The 23,730-nt window shown below is 46.5% G+C and overlaps 1 protein-coding gene across 1 annotated transcript in view; it reads left to right on the top strand.

The window, feature by feature from the left end:
- The window catches only part of GALNT15 (polypeptide N-acetylgalactosaminyltransferase 15), a 47,497-nt gene extending 24,311 nt beyond the window's left edge, over positions 1-23,186 (top strand). The window contains exons 4-10 of the mRNA XM_029940834.1: positions 7,036-7,203; positions 9,943-10,060; positions 12,215-12,409; positions 15,542-15,673; positions 16,033-16,137; positions 19,573-19,716; positions 21,590-23,186. Of these exons, the coding sequence (XP_029796694.1) occupies positions 7,036-7,203; positions 9,943-10,060; positions 12,215-12,409; positions 15,542-15,673; positions 16,033-16,137; positions 19,573-19,716; positions 21,590-21,736 (1,009 nt within the window). The 3' untranslated portion in view covers positions 21,737-23,186. The remainder of the gene's footprint in view (positions 1-7,035; positions 7,204-9,942; positions 10,061-12,214; positions 12,410-15,541; positions 15,674-16,032; positions 16,138-19,572; positions 19,717-21,589) is intronic.
- The last annotated feature ends 544 nt before the right edge of the window (positions 23,187-23,730 follow it).

The following is a 23,730-nucleotide window of genomic DNA, read 5'->3' on the forward strand; positions in this document are numbered from 1 at the left end:
TCTGGGGAGCAAGAGGTGGGACTGGGAGAAATTATCTACAGCCTCAGCCACTCACAGAACATCTACCCACCACTGAAAAAGTCCCCGAGTCTCCTCTGCTATTAGAGAGCAACATGTGTCTTTGGGTTTTTTTCCCCTATGTTTGAGTTTGAGCCTTTTCAAAAGCACAGGGAGGTAATGTTGATAGGGAAGGTAGAGGTCCTCCAGTCCATCTGCCTTGTTTTCGAGACCAAAAACTGGGGCCTGGAGCAGCTTCTATTAAGTTGCAAATACTCCTGGATAGGGTAACATCCTGCCGCGATTATCACTCTCTTTGGTGAAAAGTGACAATTTTAACCAAAATTGTAACATAGCCTGTGAAAAAGTCTTTATATTTTGCTTTTAGGTACTTACCCCTAAAAAGAAAGCATTAGACTCTGTGATTGCTAAATTTCCATCAAGAACCAGCACTGATTTTCTGGATGAGGGAGGGGTCTCTAATGTTCTAAGCAAGGCCTTAGGAATGTGAGGTCAGAGACCATCACATTAGCCAAACATTTAACATTTCTTCTTTGACCACTTTTCCATTCTTCTTTCCCATCTTACTGTCATTTACTCCCCTACTTCCTGCGCTCCTTATACAGTTTCTAAACATGTCTTGTCAACCATTGTCTTCAACCTGAATATCCCACTAAGGAAAAGCAACACCTGGTGGCTCGCCCTTGGACCAGCCCTTGGGGTTTCCAGAGGCCTATCACACAGTAGGGGTTCAACAAATGATTGCTTCAGACAATGCCCACCAGATAGGGCCGATGCCAGAACCAAGCCTTATAACTTCCATTCTTGCACTCCTTCCCACGGTGAATGTTCAAGGTCTCCTTTGAAGTTGGGGACGACCACCTATAAGAAAAGACATTACTGGGCCACAAGGTAGAGGAATTAGCATATTCCATTAGATGGAGGAGGTTTCAAGCAACACAATGCAAATTGTTACTATCTCAGCAATTCTTTTTTAATAAAGAATAATCAGAGCTCAAGTGAAATCAAGAAGGATTAATTTTGCAGGACCATGACACAGATTACTGCCCATTCCTGGCTATTATCTCAAAAGGAAAGGAAACATGCATAATAAATCCAGCAGCAGCACCAAGACAAGTGAATACATGAACTCTACAATTCTGCCACCTTGGACTCTGCTCTTAAAATCACAATGACTGTGTATCTTCGGAGCAGGACCTAACGTTGGTCCTGCCTATTCCCCGTCTAATTCCTGTCCCTGTATCACAGACAGACGGCTTTCAGGGGGACCTGTAAGATCAGCTAGCCCTACCTCATGATTGCATTGCAGGAAAAAATGGAGTTTCCAGAGGGCAAGGAGACCCCTCAGGGTCACACAGACACTCGATAGCTGGGCTGTTTTCTACACCTTTTTATGCAGACATTTAGGGACGTGCTCATATATTATTAAGCCACATGTATGCATAACCTAACCCTAATAGGTTGTTTTCATATAATTCTTCACTGACTCGCCTCCCTGTGAGATGTCTCAGGCCAGGACTTCTGATCCCGTCTCACAGGGAGGGATGTTGGGGCTCCACGGGCTGAAATGATCTGCAAAGGCAACAGACCCTGCAGCTGAGCCAGGTGCTCTAACTCTGGGTCCACTGCTCTCTTTGCTGTCTCAGAATTATTTTAAGAATTGGAGAGTGGTGCCTGCATGGCTCAGTCAGGTAGTGTCTGACTCTGGCTTATGATCTCATGGTTTGTGAGTTTGAGCCCCACATGCAGCTCTGTGCTGACAGTGCGGAGTCTCCTTGGAATTCGGTCCCTCTCTTTCTCCCCTGCTTGCATGAGGGCTCTCTCTCTCTCTCTCAAAATAAATAAATAAGCTATTTTTAAAAGAAGAATTGGAGAAGCTGATCAGGGAGTAACATTTGGCCATACCCACCCCCACCCTGGTTGTGAGACATGTGTTAAAACATTGATTAGAACAAGCCCCTCATGTCTGCTTCTCAAATTGGTGCCATTTTCACAGATCTGAAGATTTCTCACTCTAGCCTGAGAGAGGAGGACTTGGCAATACCCCAGTGTCCTCAGCTATAAATGAAATGGGGCTCCCTGAGAAACCTTACACAGTTAAGAGGTGGGTCCATGAAATTTTAATTTCCTGGGCTTTTCCTTCTTCTTTTTATCAAACTTCTTTCTTCCCCTTGTCCTTTTCTCTCCTTCTCCCTCCTTCTCTCTCTCTCTCTCTCTCTCTCTCACACACACACACACACACACACACACACACACACACATACACACACACACACGCGCGGCCTCTTGTCTTGGACCCATTCTGGCTTGGCTTCCTCATCATGTCCCCTCTCTTCTGTGATTTGACCATCTTTTTATTACCCCACACCTCATTCACAGCTTCCTGCGCATCCTGTTTTCTCTGGGACCTAGTGTTCAGCTTGAAGGCCTTGGCAGGTGAGGGTCTGAAAGAAAAGCTGCCTCTCTTGGGTCTGATTTCCCATCTCTCTCCACTGCACCCAGCGATTCTCTGAAATCTGCAGCCTGGTCCCCTTTTAAGGATTGCTTCACTCCAGAGCAAGTTTGCTCAAGTGTGTCCTCTGGCCTCCTGCGGCCGCTCACCTCGGGTAAAGCAAAGCCACAGACACCAGTGGGCACAGTTCCTAATAGCTGCTGCTCTTCCAGAGAGCAAAGGGCCCCCAGCTGAGGTTCATGGCAAGAGGGATTCTGTCACCAAGCGAGGCCCCACTGTGCAGAGGGCAGGAAAAGGTCTTTAAGAACTTTCATTAAAAGGGTGGAGCGGAATGATGAGTAACAGTGCAACAAGCCACAAATCAACTATTTCAAAGAGTCATAACTTCCTCAACAACCTGGTCAGAGGGTTCAAGGCCTGATCCCTAGCCCGGGGTCTCTGTTTCTGCGCACAGAGCAGGTCTAGGAGAGCCATCTGGCAACCGTGTATGAATTGGTAGAAGGAATCCCTTCATCCCTCCTCCCATTTCTAAGAACAGGTTTAATAGTATATTCATTTTGTAGAACAAGACACTTTAATGCTAACTGCCAGAAATTTTAGCAAGAAGTATGTGAATTTCCAACGTCAGTTTTTGAGGCAGTCTCTACGTTTGGGCAGCACACAGCCCACATAGCTGTTCATAGCTGCCCCAGACAGAGGTACTCAAAGAGCAGTTTTTTTAGAGCAGTCTTAAACATGCTGATTGGTGGTTGGTTTCCATGTAAAGTAACAAAGGTGAAGATCAAGGGTAACTGTCAACTGCCGCGTGCTAACCGCCAGCTCTAGGACCCAAGCCACAGAGTGAGAGTCATGACCCTAGAAAAGTGAGGGTTCCCAATGGGAAGGGGGCAGTTCTTAGTGAAATGTTGAAAGACAGCACCCTTCGAGGGGCAATGCTGGCTCCAGAGGCCCTTTAAGCTGTTTTCCACTTAAATTTGGTCTGATCTTCTGTCTTACAGACACCTAGTTCTTTTTTAAAAAACTTTTTTACATTTATTTATTTTTAAGAGATAGAATGAGACAGCATGAATGAGGAGGGGCAGAGAGAGAAGGAGACACAGAATCCGAAGCAGGCTCCAGGCTCTGAGGAAACATTCCACATAAAGTCTGACGTGAGGCTCGAACCCTCAAACTATGAGATCATGTCCTGCACTGAAGTCAGACTCTTAACCAATTGAGCCATCCAAGTACCCCAGAGACACCTAGTTCTTAAGGTCACCTAGTGCTCAGCTGCGGCTGAGCCTGCTCAGTGGGGAGAAGCAAGAACCACTCTGCCCTGCAAGAGGTTAAATGATGGAAAACAGTCTGAGGAATCCCGTGTAAAAGTGTGTGTGTGTGTGTGTGTGTGTGCGTGCGCACCAGCACGCTCGCTGAGAAGCAACAGGGGACCCAGATGCCTCCAGCCCACAAAGGGAGCAGCCTCCTTTTGGTCTCACTCCCCAGGGAAATTCTCCAGCCCTCATCCTACTCCACGCCCCTCAGCAGGACAGACTCTGAAAGAGCCAGCACCAACCCTGGGTCACACTTGAGAAGCAGGACCTCTGGGAAGAGAGAATTCAGAACCTTGGGTTTCTTAATAGAAGATAATTTCGCCCAACACACGGAGAATGTGGGTGAACTTCCAAAGTGACTTTAGACGTCACAGACCCAGAGGGACATTGAAGCACGGGAATAATGGAGAAGGATGAGCTAAACTGGGGCTCAGAAATAAACGAGGTTTGGTTGGCAAGGTTGAAGCCCCAGTTACTCCTTGGTAACTGTCATTTGTTGACCTCACGTATTGCAGTCAACCAGTGTCTGCTGACAGCTCTCCTACCTCTGTTTGTCTTTTGAAACCCAACTGCCTGACCCCCTGGAGCTTAGAAAGGCTGACGAGAGAATCAACCTTGTACTCGCCTGCGAGTTAAAACCCGATTTGAAAGGGAGCATGATGGCGTAAGCAGACACTTCTGAGCTCCTTCCAAGTCAAACAGGGCTGCTTTGCTATGTTGCTTTAAGCGTTTTCCAAGAACACCAGACACATCTGTAGGTATGAAAACCAAAGCTAAATAGGGGTTTTTTAAATCACCATTTTTGAGTCACTAGACTGCAGTTCCTCCCCGATTCAGCCATGGCTAAGCAGCTGCCATTCTCTTCATCTCTATCTAAAAGGCACTTAGAGAGGTTCGTGATTAATCACATAAGTGTCTGGTCGAAATAGAAGGAAAGGGAGATTTCAGACAGGAAAAGGTGGCGGTGGATATTAGGGGTGATACAGTTATTAGCAGTGAGTTTTGTGTCAACTCTGAGATTCCAGAAAGACAGAGCAAAAAGAGAAACTTGATAAATTCTAGAGTTCCCATTTTCCGGTCAAAAGTGATGTCCACCTTTGGCAGGAAGGACACAGCTCAGAGATCTAGGACCAGCAAGTTGTACGATGCTCGGATGCAGTTTCCTTCCTTGTCCCGTACTGATTACTAAGATAGCACAAATGTGATGGGATTCTCAGGATACAGCCAGGATTCCCTGGCTCTTGACTCTGAAATTCCGCAAAATGCTTTGCCAGTAGCCAAATCCATGCCATCTGCTCAGTTCACTCTGGAGCAAGTGGGGACTTGGGAGGGGCGGTTGGGTATCCTCCTTTCTTCCTTGATCTTGCTTCTCAGTTTCTTAGGTCAATTCAGGATGCCAGAAATAGTGGAGACTCGGAGGGATTAAGTTTCCCTTACCTTCCAGAGACAACAATGTGAAAAGAACAGTAAAACCGTAAAGGATCCTTGCTTTAAATATAAACCCCATGACTTCTTATGCCAAGGTCAGTCACTTGAGGACAGGTAATTGAGTCCCAAGACCAGCCTGGCCCTGTCCATGTAGCCTGGGCTACCCTAGTCCTGGCTGTCTCCAAGATGGAAGGAACAGAGATGGACATCGATAGAAGTGTAAACAGAGCATGGCTGGGATCTCTCCTGCCAGGAATCTCTCTTCTCTTAGAGTGGCTCCTTCCGGCCACCCCCCAGGTCAGGACTGATCTATATCATGGCATAGATTTTAGAAGTAATCGTCATGGGGGCACCAGGGTGGCTTAGTCGGTTGAATGTCTGACTCTTGATTTTGGCTCAGGTCATGATCCCAATGTTATGAGACCAAGCCCCACATCAAGTTCCACGCTGAACGTGGAGCCTGCTTAATATTTTCTCTTTCTCCCTCTGCTCCTCTCCCCACTCATGCTCTCTCTATCTCTCTCAAATTAAAAAAAAAAAAAAAGTAACAGACATGAGAGAAAAATGTGAAAAAAACAGAAAAAAATGTGACTGAGATATTGGCTAGGTGGAGATCAGCTCCTGGTACGCAACCTGAGTGATTACTTGTTTAGTTAAAGTGTAAAGTCGTATGTAGGTGACGAATCACAGAATATACCCCCAAACCAAGAGCACACTGTATACACTGTATGTTAGCCAACTTGACAATAAATTATATTTTTAAAAAATTTCTGACCTTTACGAGTTTCCCACATCACCCTCCCTGAGGTCATAGCCCAGGCTGTGCAAGCAAAACAAAACAAACAACAATCACAAAAAAGGATAAAATGCAATCACCAACAGCCTCAGTAAATGAACAAGCAAATAAGCCTGGACGCAGGACTCCATTCGCTTGTGGACACCACGTGCTCACGTCCACATGCACTGACACCTGGGACCCTAAGGGGGCGTGGCAATCCGGATTCCTCCAGCCCAGCAGGTTACATAATATTGGGAAGAACAAGAAACAGTCCCTAGAGCAGGGGCCCATGAACCCTCTGAAATTATGCACAGTTCTTTGGATATGTGCATATGATTATTTTTCTGGAGAGAGGTTTATACTTTTCAGAAGGGAAAAGGCCCCCAAACAAGTCAATAGCCATAGTCCTAGAACGTTACTTCTGAGAAAGATTTTTGTGGGAAGTCGTTCCACCTCCCATTTTACAAATGAGGAAACTGAAGCCCAGAGAGGTACAGCGGCTGTCTCAAGATCACACAGCCCATTAATGGCAGAGCTGAGCCTACAAACCCCTTCTGCTGTCTTTCAGCGCTATCAACAGAAGTCTGTCAAGAAAGAAAGAGGCAGGCATGCTCTTTAGTGAAATGAGCCCCCAGTTTCTTATGCAAAAGCATATTTTCTAGAACAGTGCTGTCTAATAGAAATATAACATGTCGTGTATATAATTTAAACATTTCTAATCGTCATGTTATAAAACAAAAAGAAACATGAAGTTAATTTTAATAATACATTTAGCAAACCCAATATATCCAAAATGTTATTATTTTGACACGTAATCAGTGTAAAAATTACTGAGATTTTTACGTCTTTTTTTTCATACTAAGTGTTCTAAATCCAGGTGTATTTTACACCTCTACCACATCTCAACTCAGACAGACCACAGTGTAAGTGGGCAACAGCCACATGTGGCCGCTGGCTCCTGTACTGGGCGGCGCAAGCGCAGATCATCTTTCCAGCCCCCAGGAAGTGAATGGTCTGTATCCCTTATTTGATTCCACAATTCTTCCCAGGAGCCGGGTGGTGTCTCCGGTCATAGATGTGATTGACTGGAAGACTTTGCAGTACTACCCCTCCAAGGACCTGCAGCGTGGGGTGTTGGACTGGAAGCTGGATTTCCACTGGGAGCCTTTGCCGGAGCGAGAGAGGAAGGCCCTCCAGTCCCCCGTCAGCCCCATCAGGTGAGCTCCGTCACACAGCCTGCTTTCCCGCCGCTGTCCTCCGGATGGACTCGGGGCCAGACTGCTCAGGATCGAATCCTGGCCCCACCAGTCTCCTAGCAAGTTACTTACTCTGTGTTCCCTTATCATTGAACTGAGGGGAAAAGGGCTGTTGGGAAGACTAAAAGAATTACTGCATGAAAAGCTTGGAGAGAGTGCCGAGCACTCAACACTTGGTGTTACTAGTGTTACCTTCTTATGTAAATGGAGTCCAGCTTAAGTTCTTCCGGGAGGTTCAGTGGATCCCTCCGTGTGGGGCAGTCGGGGAGTCCGAGTTGGGATCCTGAGCTAACTCTACCTCCCCTGGTAACGCTGGACTTTCCCTGACCTCAGGTACTTTCTTGCTAAAAAGGAAGAATTCAGCTAGATGAATGCTAAGACATCGTAACTCTCAAAATATATCAAATTTTACAGTTGCTTGCTTGCTTTGGTTTTTGGATGTGTTTGGGTTTTGGACCATTATTCTACTCAAGAAGATGTTCTAGATACGTCTTCTGTTGTGGAACAGACCACCGAAAGTTCGCTATAAAACAGAAACAGTTTTTTAAAAAAAATTTTAATGTTTATTTATTTTTGAGAGAGAGAGAGAGAGAGGAGACACAGAATCAGAAGCAGGCTGTGTTGACAGCTCAGAGCCCGATGCTGGGCTCAAAAACATGGACCACAAGATCATGACCAGAGCCGAAGTCAGACTCTTAACCAAGTGAACCACCCAGGTGCCCCAAAACAACAACAGTTTTTAAGCTCACAGATTCTGTGTGTCATGAATTACGTAAGGAAGCACCAGGCTGTCTCTGTTCCTCGGTATCTGGAGCCTCAGCAGGACTAGGCACTTGACTGGAATGGCAGGAAATAGCTCCAGGGGCTATGGGGCTGGAATCCTCCTGCAGCTTCCGGATTGTCTGATGGTTGAGCCGAGACCCCAGTGGAAATTTAACCCGCCCTCTCCCTCTGAGGTCACTGCACGGGGGGCTGGCCACACCATGGCACTGTGTTCCAAGACTGAGACTCTCACTCAAGACATCCAGGTGAAACTAGCTGTATTCCTCTCCCCCTTTAAAAGAACAATTTATTGCAGTGAATTTCACATAACACAACTGAGCCATTTAAAAATGAATAGTCCAATAGCAAGCAGCACAGTCACAATGTTGGCACCTACCACCTGTATCTAGTTCCAAAACATGTGCATCGCTCTAAAGTAAAATCCCATGCCTATTATTAAGTGGTGTTTCCCACCGTCTTCTTTCCATCAGTGCCTGGCAACCATCCATCCACTGTCTGTCTCTATGGATTGATCTATTTTGATGTTTCATATAAATGGAATCATATGATATGATTTTGTGTCTGGCTTCTTTCAGTCAGTATAATGTTTTAGAGTATCTGTCCCCATTCTATAACCAAGTCTCAGAAATCCCCTAGGGTCACTTCCAACATAACCACAGGCCCACCCAGGTGCATGGGAAGGAAGAAGACACAGACCCTACCTCTCAGGGGGAAGCAATGTCAATGTCACATTGTAAGAGGGGCCTGTGGGACAAGGGATCATGTGGTGTTTACCCCTGAACAGTCAACCTCCCTCTGCCATGGTCAACTTCGATCATGTATTGCCCCACGCCAACCAGTCCTCGGTGGCATCTGAGTGTCTAGTATAGGGATATGGAATGAAGGCCTTGCAAGGGTCCGCCCAACGAAATATGACTTTAACAGAAGTTTGATAAGCCACAAACTTAGATATGTAAAAAAAATTGTCTTTACTTTTTAATAACGGGACTTAGGTAATTTCCATCTTAACCTCTCCACCTAAGAGCAGAAAACTTCCATGCAAGTTAGCCAAATTCAGTAACAACTTAGTGATATCATATTTAAGTCTATCACCTAGGCACGTACCCCTCTCCCTGTCCCCCTGAAGTTGATGTTGAGCTCCAGGCTACTGTGGGGGCAGCATTGGTGGGGAGGGAGGGCCCCCACCTCGGGCTCAAGCTGTCCCCCATCACTGTTCTCCAAGATGTACTCCACTGGCCTTCTGGTGGGGGGTTGGCACACTGGGTCCCCAGCGGCTTCCACCCTCCCTGCGGAATCTGCCCAAGTCTCAAATCAGAATGTTGGGAGAAAAAGCCTATTTCCCCTTGTCCAGGCCTCGTGTTACCTGCCTTGGGGTGTATTATGTTAACCAAGGCCTTCCCAGGGGTCTCTCCAGAGGCATTCAAACCAGAGGGTAGGAGAGCCTCAGATGAGGCCTGATGGCCTTCCCTTTAGGACCTGCACCTGAGGATGGGGTTAAAAGGACCCAGGCAACCATTGTTCTCTTCTCATACAATACTGGGAATTTTGAGGGGCACCCGGGTGGCTAAGTCCTTTGAGCATCCAATTTCAGCTCAGGTCATGATCTCATGGCTTGTGAGTTTGAGCCCCGCATTGGGCTTGCTGCTATCAGCACAGAACGTGCTTCAGATCTTCTCTCCCCCTCTCTCTGCACCTCCCCTGCTCATACACTCTCTGTCAAAAATAAATGAACCTTAAAAAGAAAGAATACTGGGATTTTTGACCTGGTTGCTTGACTCCAATCTTGCAATTAAAAGCGTTGAGGTCTGTCTGGGCCCAGAGTCCACCCCCTTGGCCACTGGACCTCCCACGTGGTAAGACCTCCTGATATACTTGAGGGTCTGAACTGCAGTCTGCTCCTGTCTTCTGTCTGCCTAGGAGCCCTGTGGTGCCCAGCGGTGTTGTGGCCATGGACAGACACTACTTCCAAAACACTGGAGCATATGACCCTCTCATGTCACTGCGGGGTGGCGAAAACCTCGAACTGTCTCTCAAGGTATGTCCCGGACCAAGGGAGGAGTCCAGTGGGTTCCGTGGAGCAGTGTGTGAGGTCCCAGCTTAGACACAGCCATTAGAAATGTCTTGGTCAGGGGTAAGGCCGCAGGCCATGTATACACTCATGACATGTCATGTGCCTCTTTCCCTTCCCGTGTCTCTCATGCCCTACTTTGATTGTGCCCCCAGCATCCCTCTTGACACCAGCTATCCAACCTGTGCATAAGAAAAGCATGGTATCAGCCCCCCATACTGTGGCAAAGGAGTTCGCATACATTCTTTGTCCAAGAACCCTTAGCATCTCACCATTATTCACAGCACCCATAGGCCAAAACAAATGCCAAGCAGTTCCATGCCTTGAGTACATTGGTCCTGCCTTGTCCATGGTTTTGGTGGCCCTTGGTCAACGTTGGTTCTGAAGAAGATGATCCTTCTTCTTAGGTGGTAGGTAGTAGCCTACACTAGGTCACAGCGCCTTGTCATTCCCCTCACTCTGTCTCATCACGTAGGCATTTTGTCATCTCCCATCACCACAAGAAGAGTGAGTCCAATCTAAGAAAATGTTTCGAGAGAGAGAGAAACCACATTCACATAACTTTCATTACAGTATATCATTATAGTGCTCTATGTTATTGTTCATTGTTAATTTTTACTGTGCTTAATTTATAAATTAAACTTGATCGTGGGTATGTATATATGTATAAGAAAAAAACATAGTATATATAGGGTCCAGAACAATCCATGATTTCAGTTATCTGCTGGCGGTCTTGAAACATATCCTCCGTGGATAAAGGGGGAACTATTATAGTCCCTCAAAATAAATATTTGTCCTAAAATTTTAGTGCCTAAACTTAGTGTTGGGCACCACACAACTTCTCAGACCTTGGAGTCAGATCAGACACCACCACCTTCACTTCTCGTTCCGTGTCGATTTGAATATGAGACTTGCTCTTTTACCACAGCAGCCACTGAAAACCCAACCCAATAAAGATGTACATTATCGAAAATGGCAGCCATCTGATGTTGAAACCATGAATTATCCCAAGCTTGTAGTTCACAGAACTACAATAGATAGTGACCCAATAGATGTCACTATGTTTCTCTCAAGCATTTAAAATACCCTGCATGGCCCTTTGAGATTGCTGGGGCACCCCAGGGGTACCTTGGCACACAGTTTGGGAACTCCATCTTTGGTGTGTTTCAGTTCACATGCCACCTTTTACTAGAAATGTTTTCACTTTCCTCTTTATCCCCAGGTATCAATAAAAGACTTCCTTTCAAATGAATTCCAGGCATTTGGGAATAGGTGAGAGTTAGTGGAGAATAATGAAAACCTTCCTAATGAAGAAGAAACTGACTACGTTTAGGGAAACCTTGCTTTGCTCTCCACATAAGACTTCACAAGCTTTTAGAAATTCTCTGACCACCAGGGACCCCTTCTTCCCTGAGGAAGCAGCTTTGGGGAACAAGGGTGCCAATCCACATAGCTGTATCTCTAAAGGTGATGAATGTCCAAGTGCTTTTGGGGAAGGGTCCATTGTGGTATTGCATGGAAGTGGCTCCCTTACTCCACTGGTTCTGTCCTGGGACAACTGCCCCCATTCTTCCCACACTGCCACGCCCCTTTTCAGAACTCCCAGATCTGGAAACTCTGCGGCACCCTGAGGACTGTTTTGCGCGTACGCGCAAGGGCACACAGAAGCAAGGACGTGAGGATAAGGGAATGAGGAAAAGAAGAGAGAGTCAAAGGATGGGGAAGGAAGGAGCAACATGAGCAGGGCCCATATTGCGGCTTTATTCGTCACAAGCAAGTAGGTTTATACAGACAGCCACAGGTGTAAACAGTCCCGGAAGATTGCCAAAGCTTGAAGCACAATCAGCATTCTAACTCAAGAAGCATGAAAGTCATTGGTACAATTAGCAATCTAATCCCAGAGAAACTGGGGGCAGCTGCAAGGGTTGTAAGGGCACGAGAACTTTTGCTCAGTCGCACTCTCCCTACTGGCTCCTTGCTGCTGCTTTCCACAGAGGACTATTATTCTCTTCACCATTTTGTGTTCACGATTTCCTGTGCATTTTCCCAGCCCTTGTCAGGATCCCCGACTCCATGTCCTCGGAGTTGTGTTCAGATATTTATTTTCTCTTCTTATGGCAGGCCTGGCTCTGCGGTGGCTCTGTTGAAATCCTTCCCTGCTCTCGGGTGGGGCACATCTACCAAAATCAGGAAGCCCAGTCCCCCCTTGATCAGGAGGCTGCTCTGCGGAACAAGGTTCGCATTGCCGAGACCTGGCTGGGCTCCTTCAAAGAAACCTTCTACAGGCACAGCCCAGAGGCCTTGTCCTTGAGCAAGGTAAGGAGAGATCCTGGCAGGGGCTTCTGGGCTGCCACGGGGCCACCAGCAGGAGGCTGGGCCCGGGAGTGTCTCTCCCTCCAGCCTGCAGGGGAAAATAAAAGCTTCTGGCTTGTGCTTCCCTTAAATTGTCCCTCTCAAGGGGGCTCTTCGACTTGGCAGAGCTGCCTGTCTGTCCCAAGCATCTCTACAGAGCATCTTGGCCTAGAGCCCCGATGTCTGTGGGATGACATCTATGGGCTGAGATCCTGTATCCCGGGGCCAGAGCACAGAGTAGACAGGGACTAAGCAGTGACAGGCCTCAGAAGGCCCTTTCATCCTGGGCAAAGCACTCAAACTGTGGAATTATCCGAGATGTGAAACAAACAGAAGTATAAAAATAAACATAAAAGATCCAAAACAAGCCACAAAAAAATTAAAATTTTAAACATTTCATTAAATGTCCACAAACGGGGCGCCTGGGTGGCTCAGTCGGTTAAGCATCCTGCTTCGGCTCAGGTCAGATCTCACAGTTCGTGGGTTTGAGCCCCGCGTCGGGCTCTGTGCTGACAGCTAGCTCAGAGCCTGAAGCCTGTTTCAGATTCTGTATCTCCCTCTCTCTCTGACCCTCCCCTGCTCCAGCTGTCTCTCTCTGTCTCTCAAAAATAAATAAAAAGCATTAAAAAAATTTAAAAAAAAATGTCCACAAATGATACATCTTCAACAGCCACGTGGCCCAGTTCTTGCGGAATTAGCACATAAACGCTATTCAGCATGAGATGTGGGTTCCTATTATGGTTTGCTAGGCTGGGAGTGGGGGCTCCGAAGATAAGATTTCCATGACCCACACAGGTCTTGGGACAACCCCGACAAGCCCCTCACCAGCCCGCCCACACTGCTGCGTGTGCTCCTTCTCTAATCCACAAATCTCCAGGTCCTTTGGTCACCTGATGACTTCCACAAGGACAATAGCACCTCCTACTGGTAAATTAGAAGATCTTTTTCTTCTGGCTTTTTTTGGGGGAACATTCCTATTAATTCATGTTTTGGAAATATTCTATGGCTGACATTGATGGTAAGATTTTAATAATATCACTGCCTCCTTGAAGGTGGAGACATTAACTTTATGCACTTACTTTACATTTAAGTAGCTCAAAGTTAATTTTGCTCTACATTTTCTATTCTTCCATCTCTTTTCCTACCCCACTCCTAAAACCCTCAAGTGCATTCTGAGATACAGAAATTCTAGGCACCCAGAAGACAAGGTCAGGGTTTCAACTGTTGGAGGAGTTCACATTCTCTTGTGTTTTCCTCTCAAGCTGGTTGCACAGAAGGGGAAGTCCATTGTCGGCACATCCCCCTTCATTGAGGTCAAACAAAAGGCTGGGTACATTCTCCAGTTTGTTTCATCACTGAGAAAGGTGAAGGTGATGGAAAATTCATGAAGGAATGTTCCTGTTTTGGAAACAAAGTCCAGCCCTACAGAATGGCTGGCAAGGTCTCAAATGAACACTAAGAAGGCCAAGAAACTATAAAAAAACTTACACTAATTTCCTTAGAGTGTTGGCCCCTAAAATGCCAGCCATTGTTTCCACTCGCCCACTTCCCTTCTGGTAACCCTAGGAATGTAACTCAGTAAACCTGGTTCTTAAGATTCTGTTAAACAACCCCACCTGGAAAAGGCCAGGTTAACAGGTGAAAGTCATCTAGTCACTGCCCCGTGGCATCTTAAGATTGTGGTTGGTTACTCTGGCCTATATAAACCCTGAGCTTTTGCCGGCGGGGCTTTCTGCTATCTCTCTTCTGAGGACCTCCAGTTCCTCGGGAGGGGCCGTTTGGCCGAACTGAATAAACCCACTGACCAATTCTGTTTGTGTTCGTGGATTCGGTGACTCGTGTTGGGAAAAAGGGTCCAACAAGAGGAAGGAGTAATAGATCTCTTTGGTTTAATGGTAGGTAAGTATGCTGAATAAACAAAACATCTCTACCTTAGAGAAGCTGCTCCCAAACTTCCTGTGGATAAAGTTCACCAGGAGAAATGGTCAAAATGCAGATTCCAGGGTTGCTGGCTCAATCTACTGAATCATAGTCTCTGGTATAGGGCCTAGGAACCTGCATTTTGACAAGTTCCATGGGCATTTGTGAGCCGGGTGCACAGGGGATCACAGTTTGGGAAGCATACCGAGAGCATTTCAGTATGGCAGGTTCAGACTTTACTCCTCCAACATTTCTATCTGAGGAGTTAAAGATGGAAAAAGCAGAATCACTCCATTCAGCCTGTTAGCCCAGTGTCTTGTTGTCCAACTAAAGGCCATCAAGCTGGAACTCTGACATGGACTTCTTGTTCCAGCCCCCTCTCCTTTCCTCTCCTCACCCCAGGAAATATGATCTCTCTCTCTCTCTCTTTTTTGCTTTTGTTTTTATGTTTGGTCTTTCCTATCTCTCCTTAGCACCTCTGTCTTCCCTCAAATACCCAGGATTTAATACTAAATGGTAGGTTTCCTTGTATCTTATCAATATAGTCAAATATATAAATTTATACTAAAGTGTTAAGGACTTATCTGATATCCATCCCAGGACAATTGTATTATAAGGGAGAATCTCAAGGAAAGGGAATAGTGTAGCCCAAAGGACTGATTCATTAATGGAGGAAATTTGGCACTTTGAGGGGAAGAAAAGTAAACTTGCCTTGTTCCCATCCTGCCCCACAGTTTCCTAGCTTATTTCATCTCAGTTGCCTTTGGGTCAATTCCTCCCTCCATATGGCTCATTATGGCGCTGCACCACGCCAGCCTAGGTGCAAAGCCCCACCATTTTGCTGGCTTCCACAGGAAAGTTCTTAAGGCACAGGTATAATGGTCTTTGAAGACTGAAGATGTGAAGGACTCTGGGGAGGGAGTGACCTCACAACCACACTGCTGGTTCTACAGCTTTCTGTAGGGAGGACCCATCTACTCTGTCCCTTCTAAACCTCTTCCCCCAACCCACGACCCTCCCCACTGGGTATGGCCCTAGGGGACCGTGGCCTAGGTTCCCTCACGCTGTCCCAATCCTTCAGCTTCTCCCCAGCCACCTCTGTCCCTCCCCCACGTGTGAATCATGGTGAGCGGCAGGCTTTCCCCATCTCAGCGTCATGTCTATCTCCTCCATCAGGCTGAGAAGCCGGACTGCACAGAACGCCTGCAGCTGCAGAGGAGGCTGGGATGCCGGATGTTCCACTGGTTCCTGGCCAACGTCTACCCTGCGCTGTACCCATCTGAGTGCAGGCCCAGGTTCTCTGGAAAGGCAAGGCACGCCCCCGGGAAGATGAGGAAGGGGAGTGGTGGGCAGCCTCCTAAGACAGAACCTGCGCATTCAGATATTTGTCCGTGACCTTGGCCACACAGTCAGGGGGACCTCAGAAGCTTCCATGCTTACCCTGAGGGAGGCGACTGGGCTGCCCTCAAACCTGCTTCAGGTCCCTTCATCATGACAGGTGTGGCCTGTCTCCTGTTCATCGGGATTGGAGGCTTTAGCTTGACCTTGCTTATTTCCATGGAACGTTGGGCCACACTCAAGAAGAGGAGGAGAGGACTAGCACCTGGCAGGGGTCTCTTTACAAAAGTGGAGGGGGGGTTCACTTCTGTATGGATGTCCACTTGCAGCTCCACAACACCGGACTTGGCTTCTGCGTCGACTGCCAGGCAGAAGGGGACCTCCTGGGCTGTGCCATGATGCTAGCTCCCTGCAGTGACAGCCGGCAGCAACAGGTGGGTGGTCAGCGTTCTCAGGGGCTCAGCCAGGGAAGGCCGAAGAACGGTTTTCCTGGGATGCGCCTCACTTCCCTTTGGCGTACCTCCTTTCGGTGGCCCCGTGTCACCCACCACCCATCCTGGCTCTGCCCACACTGCCCCCAGGCACAATCATAGACATGGGCCATCATCAGAGAATACAAGCCTCTGAGCCTGAAGCAAATGGAGACTATCCAGCCAATGCTTTCATCTAACAGATGAGGAAACTGAGGCTCAGAGGGTGACTGGCCCCACAGTTGCAAACTCGGATATCCCCAGGGTCAGCCGGGGATGAACAGAGTGAGCTGGGTGGGTGGAGGCTGCCTGACGAACACGTGCCCATCGGAAAGGACAACTGTGCCCATCCCCCAGCCTCAACACGTTTTCTTTTGTATCAAAGTGGGTCCAATATTATGAGATTAGCCCTGAAATTTAAAAGACATTGGGAATCCAGAGTTTATGGAAAATCTCCCTATTTAAATTAAAAATCTATAATCGGAGGTCAAAGAAATTGACACACATTTCTCTCAGGGCACCACTTGAAACATCTGGACCAGCTAGAGCCAGATATGGGGTCATGGGTCACCCAGGTGGGCACTCTAGGCCCAGAAGCACTGAGGAGGAAAGGGGACCCCAGAGTGCGTTCCCCACTCACACCACGGGTCCCTCAAACCTACGACTATGGTTACAGTTTTGTCTCAGTCCTCTGATTCCAAGTCCTCCCACACCATGTGTTGTGTGGCTTTAATGGGATTAAATGGGATTTAATGGAGCTCTATGGGAGCCAGAGTTCACAGAGAGGGATCTTTACAGCACAACGGGGGCCTAGTATATGTGTGTGTCGGTATGTGTGTGTCTCTGTGCATGTGTCTGTGTGGGTGTCTGCATATGCGTGTGTGTGTGTGTGTGTGTGTGTGTGTGTGTGTGTGAGAAGCAGAGAAAGAGGGCTGGATTTGGAGCAAGAAGGAGGTAAATTGAGTCAGGAGAAGGCTCTAGATGCAGCAGGGTCATTCCAGGATCCATGAAGCCCCCATGATTATCAGGAAGATCTCTGTATCTTAGGATATAGCTTCTCTTCAAATTTCCCACCACAGAATAACTTTACAAGGTGGTGGGGAGCCTCAGTGATGCTGGCTGAGGGTCGGTGGGTGCACTTCTTTTCACAACTTGGATGAACCTAGAAAGCCTAGCAAGCCCCGCAAGTCTCTTTTCATCCCTGATGGAGGCCTTTGCATTAAGGTATCATATCCCAAAGACTCTGTTAAAAACAAACAATGAAGTGGGAGTCGCTGGAGATATTGATCAGATGTCAGGTGAGGCCCTGAGAGCCTGGGGGCAAGGGAGGGTCTGTAATCCAGCTCCCCACTGGAGGACTGGAGAGGCCAGGCTTGGCGAAGCAGGCTCTGGGGTGGGAGGGGGGGGCGGCCGCGGGGTGGGGAGGGGGAAGCCTGCACCTGGAGGGCCTGTGGGGAAGCAGGTGCTCAGGACCCGTGTGGCCTCTTTCCGCTTGCCCTTTACCAGCGTTCCAGAACACAGCAAAAGGCATTCACACCTGGCCCAGGGAGGAGGGCGGGGACCTAAGTGCTAAGTGAGGAAGCAGTGTAATGCTCTCCACTTTCTAGCTGTGCGCTGGCAGAGGCTTCTGAAACCCTCCAGGCCTTGGCTTCCTTCTCTGCAGCTGGGAACAATGCAGTGTCCATGCAAACAGAATGTTAGCTTTTGTGGATTTTTCTGATTCTTGGTGGGGAGGAGGGGACTAGCGAGGACCTCTGTAGCTAGCAACACTGTGAATGGGATAAGCCGAAAGTCCTTCTCCTAAAAGCACCTGGACGTGCCATATAAAAAAATTAGCAAGAAACGCATAAATAAGTGAATTTGTAACAAAGGGAAGTCTCCAGGGGCCAAAAATCCAGAGGTAACTGAAAATAGAGCTGCAGGGCGTAGGGCAAGCTATCCTGCCTCAGGGTCCGCAAGCCTTCAGTTACGTGCCAAAGCAGGCAGGGAGAGCCTGCTTTCAACCCGTGACAGAGGAGAAGTTGGAAATGAGATGCCATAGAAAGCCAGCTTTGACCTTCAGAGAGTTACCTGCCTGTGAAAAGTTTGACTAGAAAAATCCACCCACTGCCACAGGGAGATGACAAGGAAGCTTGTCTCTCTCTGCAGGGTTTTGTGTAGGATAAAATTATTCTTAAAAAAATTTAACCACAAGCCTGGATCTAATATGGGTTTAGGATTCAAATTTATATGAATCATGTGATGTGAGAATCCTCACCCAAAACTGGCAACCTAATTTTGGGGCCCAGTGCAAAGTGAAAATGGGGGTCCCAGAATTCAACAATTATTAAGCATTTTAAGACTGTGTGACATCTTGGGGCACTTGGGTTGAGCATACGACCCGGGATCAGGTCATGATCTCACGGTTTGTGGGTTGGAGCCCCACGTTGAGCTCTGCGCTGACAGCTCAGGGCCTGGAGCCTGCTTCAGATTCTGTGTCTCTCTCCCTCTCTGTTGCTTGCTTGCTCGCTCGCTCTCTCTCAACATTAAAAACAAACAAACAAAAAAAAAGACTTTCAATATAGGGCACCTGGGTGGCTCAATTGGTTAAGCATCTAACTTTGGCTCAGGTCATAATCCCACAGTTCGTGGGTTCAAGCCCCGCATCAGGTAAGCCCTGCCTTTCTCTCACTTGTGTCTCCACTCTCTCTCCCCAAAAAAAATTCAAGATAGTAACAGTAAACAGCAAACCAAGTATACTAAGGACACTCACCCCTTCTAAGCATGAGGCCCCATGTGAATGCACAGATCACCGAAGTGAACCCCATCTCCTAACCACAAAATCAATGTAAAATTCACTCAGACTGCACTTGGCAGGAGAAAACAGAAAACGGTTTTGTCCGAGCATCCTCTGCAGCCAGTGCACACCGGCTTCCTACAGGTAAAGCCCCTCTGCAAAGATATGCACCATCCAATCACGTAAAACACTGGAGGAAAAAGTAACCATGAGTGAGAGTCAGCAGATGCAAAAGACCATTAGTTACAGGTCAGGTCAGATCTCTCCAGAAAGATCCCTTAGGCCTCAGAAGTGTTCCTCATTGACCCTCCCAGTAGTGCACTCATGCAGCACTTATCATAGCATCTCACTATGATGCAGTGAAAAAACACTGGAGACACGGACATAAAGTGCTGCAGCGTAGAAACACGACTCCAACAGCAGCCGGCACATGCAGATTTCAGAGGCTGGGTCTAGCCGGGCATCGTATGTGTGGGTTCGGCTCTGAGCTATGGTGTTGGCTGGCCCCAGTAGAATCCAAAGATTGCCTCTTGTCCTCAGCCCTATCGTGAGAGCCCCTTCCTTTATCTCCAGCCTTGGAGAAGGTCTCCTAGCTGTGCTAACAGGCATTCCCTCTGTCCCAGCACCTGAAGCACTCCGGCAGGAAGGAGATCCGCTTTGGCAGCCCACAGCACCTGTGTCTTGACGTCAGGCAAGAGCAGGTGACTCTTCAGAACTGCACTGAGGAAGGGCCTGCTATCCATCAACAGCACTGGGACTTCCAAGAGGTAAGTCATCTGTTCAGGAAGGGCTCAGCAGTGCTCCTAGCTGGGACTGTGGCCCAAGGCCTTCCATATAGGTCAGGTCATACCATACAGGCCAGTGCCTCTATTGTTGAACTTAGTGACTTGGAGGAAGTAAAGCCAACATTGTAGCAAAGTTGGACTGCCAGCATCTTAAAGTGTCCTCATTTGCCATGTCTCTGTAAAGCTCTGACCATGATCATGGCAGAGAGAGGAGACAGCCCCTTTTTGAAGTTTATTAGCTCAGGTCACCAGGAAGACCATGGAGCCTGTGACAGAAGCAGTCAACAACCTCAGTGGTGTGGTTTAGGAGCAATAAGAAAGGCCCTTCCTTCTCTACTCAGTGACAAGTGAACCTAAGACTTGGGACCCATACATGCTCAAAGATGCCTTGGATCATTCTAACCAAGTCCTGTGGATAAGATACATCTTAGAAAGGGCATGTTAAAATAATAAGTAAAAGATTAGTGCGTAAGATATACCCAGTATGTTTTAGGCATTAAGAACTAAGACTTTAAAAAAGTATCATGGGGCACCTGGGTGGCTCAGTTCATTACGTGTCCGATTTCTGCTCAGGTCATGATCTCATGGCTCGTGAGTTCAAGCCCACATCAGTGGGCTTGTCAGTGCAGAGCCTGCTTTGGGTCCTCTGCCTCCTTTTCTCTCTCCCCCTACCCAACTCGTGCTCTCATTCTCTCTCAAGAATAAATAAACATTAAAAAAGTATTATCATTCAGTCATAAAAAGATATGAAGTACCGTTCATAGTAGTACTATTTATAAGCCAAGTGGTAGAAACAACTCAAGCATTCAATGATGAGTGAATGGATAAACAAAATGTGGTATATATGTATATATATGTATGTGTATATATGTATATATGCATGTGTATATATATATAGCATGGAACACTATTCAGCCTTAAAAGGAAAGGAAATTCCATCACATGCTACAACATGGATGACCCTTGAAGATATCATACAAAGTGAAAGATACCAATCACAAAAGGCTATTATATGATTACCTTTCTAGGAAATGTCCAAAATAAACAAATTCATAAATATAGAAACCAAATTAGTGATTTCCAGTGACTGGAAATGAGGGGCAGAAAGTGATTGCTAATGATAGTGGGTTTCTTTCTATAGGGATGGTTGCATATACTCTGTGAATATACTAAAAACCATCAAGTTGTATACTTTAAAAGGGTAAATATTATGGTATGTGAATTATATCTCAAAAATAAATAAACAAATGGACATTATCAGCTTTGTTGGTTAAAATGTTTAACTTTTCATAAAGAAATCAATTTTTGTTGACGAAGGGATGGCTGGATTCAATAGTAAGTCTGGTGGATTTTGAGCAGGCACAGCTACAGTGTTCCAAACATGGCTGTTTGGGGCCCTTAATGAATCCTTGAACTTTTACTCTCTACTGCAACCTTGTGGCAGCACTACTAAATTGCAGGGGTCACAATGGGCAGAGTCAAACTAAATCATTTTGAAAGCAGAAATGTACAAGCACAATAACAATGAATGTCACCAATATGGTATAAAGACTGAAAACACTCTATACACTGGCATGTTACTAAACAACTCTCTAAGAAATGGCACAATTATACAATCTCAGTAAAGATAATTGAATTACTGATCTCAAGGTTTCAAATGGTATTTATATTTAGGACTACCTAAATTATATTTTACACTAAACAACATAATACAGTTCCTTACCAGCCAAGTTCACACCACCTCTGTAATGTTTTAATGATTGCCACAAATCATGGAAATACCCTTCTTTGTGGACTGATTACAGGGAACAAACTGGCTTGTTTTTTCCTTTTTTTTTTTTCTCACTCTTTTCAGAATGGAATGATTGTCCACGTTCTTTCTGGGAAGTGCATGGAAGCTGTGGTGCAGGCAAACAGTAAAGAGTTGTACTTGCGCCAGTGTGATGGAAAAGCCAGCCAACTGTGGCGATTTGACAATGTCTACCCTGTGGATGAACGATGAATGCCTGAGTCATAGTTCACCCCCAAGGGAACTAAAAGAACATGTATATTTCATGAAGCTGACCCTTTTGTGTCTCTGCTCCTGGTGATAGTAGAGAAGAAAGCTCCATGAATGAGTATAGAAACTCTTTCCTTCTCGCCCCTTAGGGCATTGACTGTTAGCTGTTTAAGAAAAAGAAAAAAAAAATGGATTCATTGTCTCATTGTCTTCATCACTAGATGGACCAAAAGATTTTTGTTTTGTTTTGTTTTTCCACTGAGCACTTGAGGATTGCTTTTATCTCTAACAAAGGAAAGAGGAATGGACCACCTTGGGCAACACCTCCAGGATACATACATCCAACTGATAAATTTTTTGCAAATGGTCTTACCTTGGACTGTCTGTGTAGCCAACCATGAAAATTAGAGTGTAAAAAGGGTGTAAAGGTCTGACATCCCCAAAACTTTGGCTTAAGCTCATTCGGACAAATTCCATGTTCACTTTTGAGCCATAGCTCAGAAGAAGGAAGGGAAGCCACTGAGCAAAGAATAGAGTTGAAGAGAAGATGGAAGAGCTTTGACCCAATTCTCCAGCTTAGGCTGGCAGCTGGAAAGAGTCAGCACACCGGGAACAGGATGTTTTCATGTAAATGAGAATTTCCTCCTTCTTTTCTACCTCCATTTACCCTGCCCTAGGCCTTCTCTAGCTTGGTTAACCCCAACCATAATCTCATGTAACGTATTTCTCATTAGTCATTAGCGTCGAGTCAGCTCAGACTAAGCATTCCCAACAAGGTGTATACAGTGGAGAAGCTTTCCTGATGCCCTGTTACAGGGTTTCCATTGACTGGATCAGAAATAGCAACCTCTGCAAAGAGGCAAACCTCCCCAGTAGGGGAATGCCAGCACTTGAGCCAAAATTCACATGAGAAGAAGGAACCAGAGTTGGGTGTTAATGTTCATTAGGGCTGACATGGCCATCTCTGAGCCGTGGACCCCCAAATGTGCCTGCAGGTTGGATGTTCACAACTGTGGGAAGAATGAGCCTCCACTAGAGCAGAGCCAGTGCTAGCAAGAGCTGAAAGGCTCTCTTTGCAGTGACCTGGCCTATCTAGTTTGGCCATAAGGAGCTGTGGAGTGGGGTTGGTTCTGCTGTTAAGACACCATTTATGCTTATTTCTCCTCCAGATGGAGTTTACTCTTCCCATGGTCAGCTTAGAAACCTCCCTTCCAAAATACTGATCTCCTCTGGGCTGTTTCAGAACTCAGTGTGTTTCAAATAAGAAAAACTAAATAGGAAGTAAGGGTTTCTAAACAAGGTCTATCGTAATTAACATATTCTTTTTCCACCAGCTTAAGTCAACAGCCTGCTGCACTTCCCCTTCCTTAGAATACACTCCAGGGGCGCCTGGGTGGCTCAGTCGGTTAAGCAGCCGACTTCAGCTCAGGTCATGATCTCACAGTCCGCGTGTTCTAGCCCCACATCATGCTCTGTGCTGACAGCTCAGAGCCTGGAGCCTGCTTCAGATTCTGTGTCTCCCTCTCTCTGCCCTTCCTCTACTCACTCTCTGTCTGTGTCTCTCTCTCTCTCTCTCTAAATAAAATAAAGACATTAAAAAATTTAAAAAAAAGAAAGAATACACTCAGACCCGTGCTGTCTACAGTAGCCATTAGCTGCATGTGACTGTTTAAATGTAAATTCATAGAATTAAAAGAAAATTAAAACTCAGTTCCTCAGTTGTATTGGTCACTTTTCTAGTGCTCAATAACTTCCTGTGCCTAGTGGCTACTGTATTCGAGAGCATAGATATAGAACATTCTATCACTACAAATAGTTTTATTTGGATAGTGCTGATCTGGATAGATTCATTATCCCACTGAGAGAAGAGATTTTGGTCACTGTCTTCTTCCTTCAGACATGGATGTATTTAAAGCAAATTCCCCTACCATCCTGAGACTGAGATGGCACTAAAAATTCTCAGATGTCAACCTTGTAAATGGTATTAATAGTTGCAA

The sequence above is a fragment of the Suricata suricatta genome, chromosome 5 (genome assembly GCF_006229205.1).
Source record: "Suricata suricatta isolate VVHF042 chromosome 5, meerkat_22Aug2017_6uvM2_HiC, whole genome shotgun sequence".
Taxonomy (NCBI): domain Eukaryota; kingdom Metazoa; phylum Chordata; class Mammalia; order Carnivora; family Herpestidae; genus Suricata; species Suricata suricatta.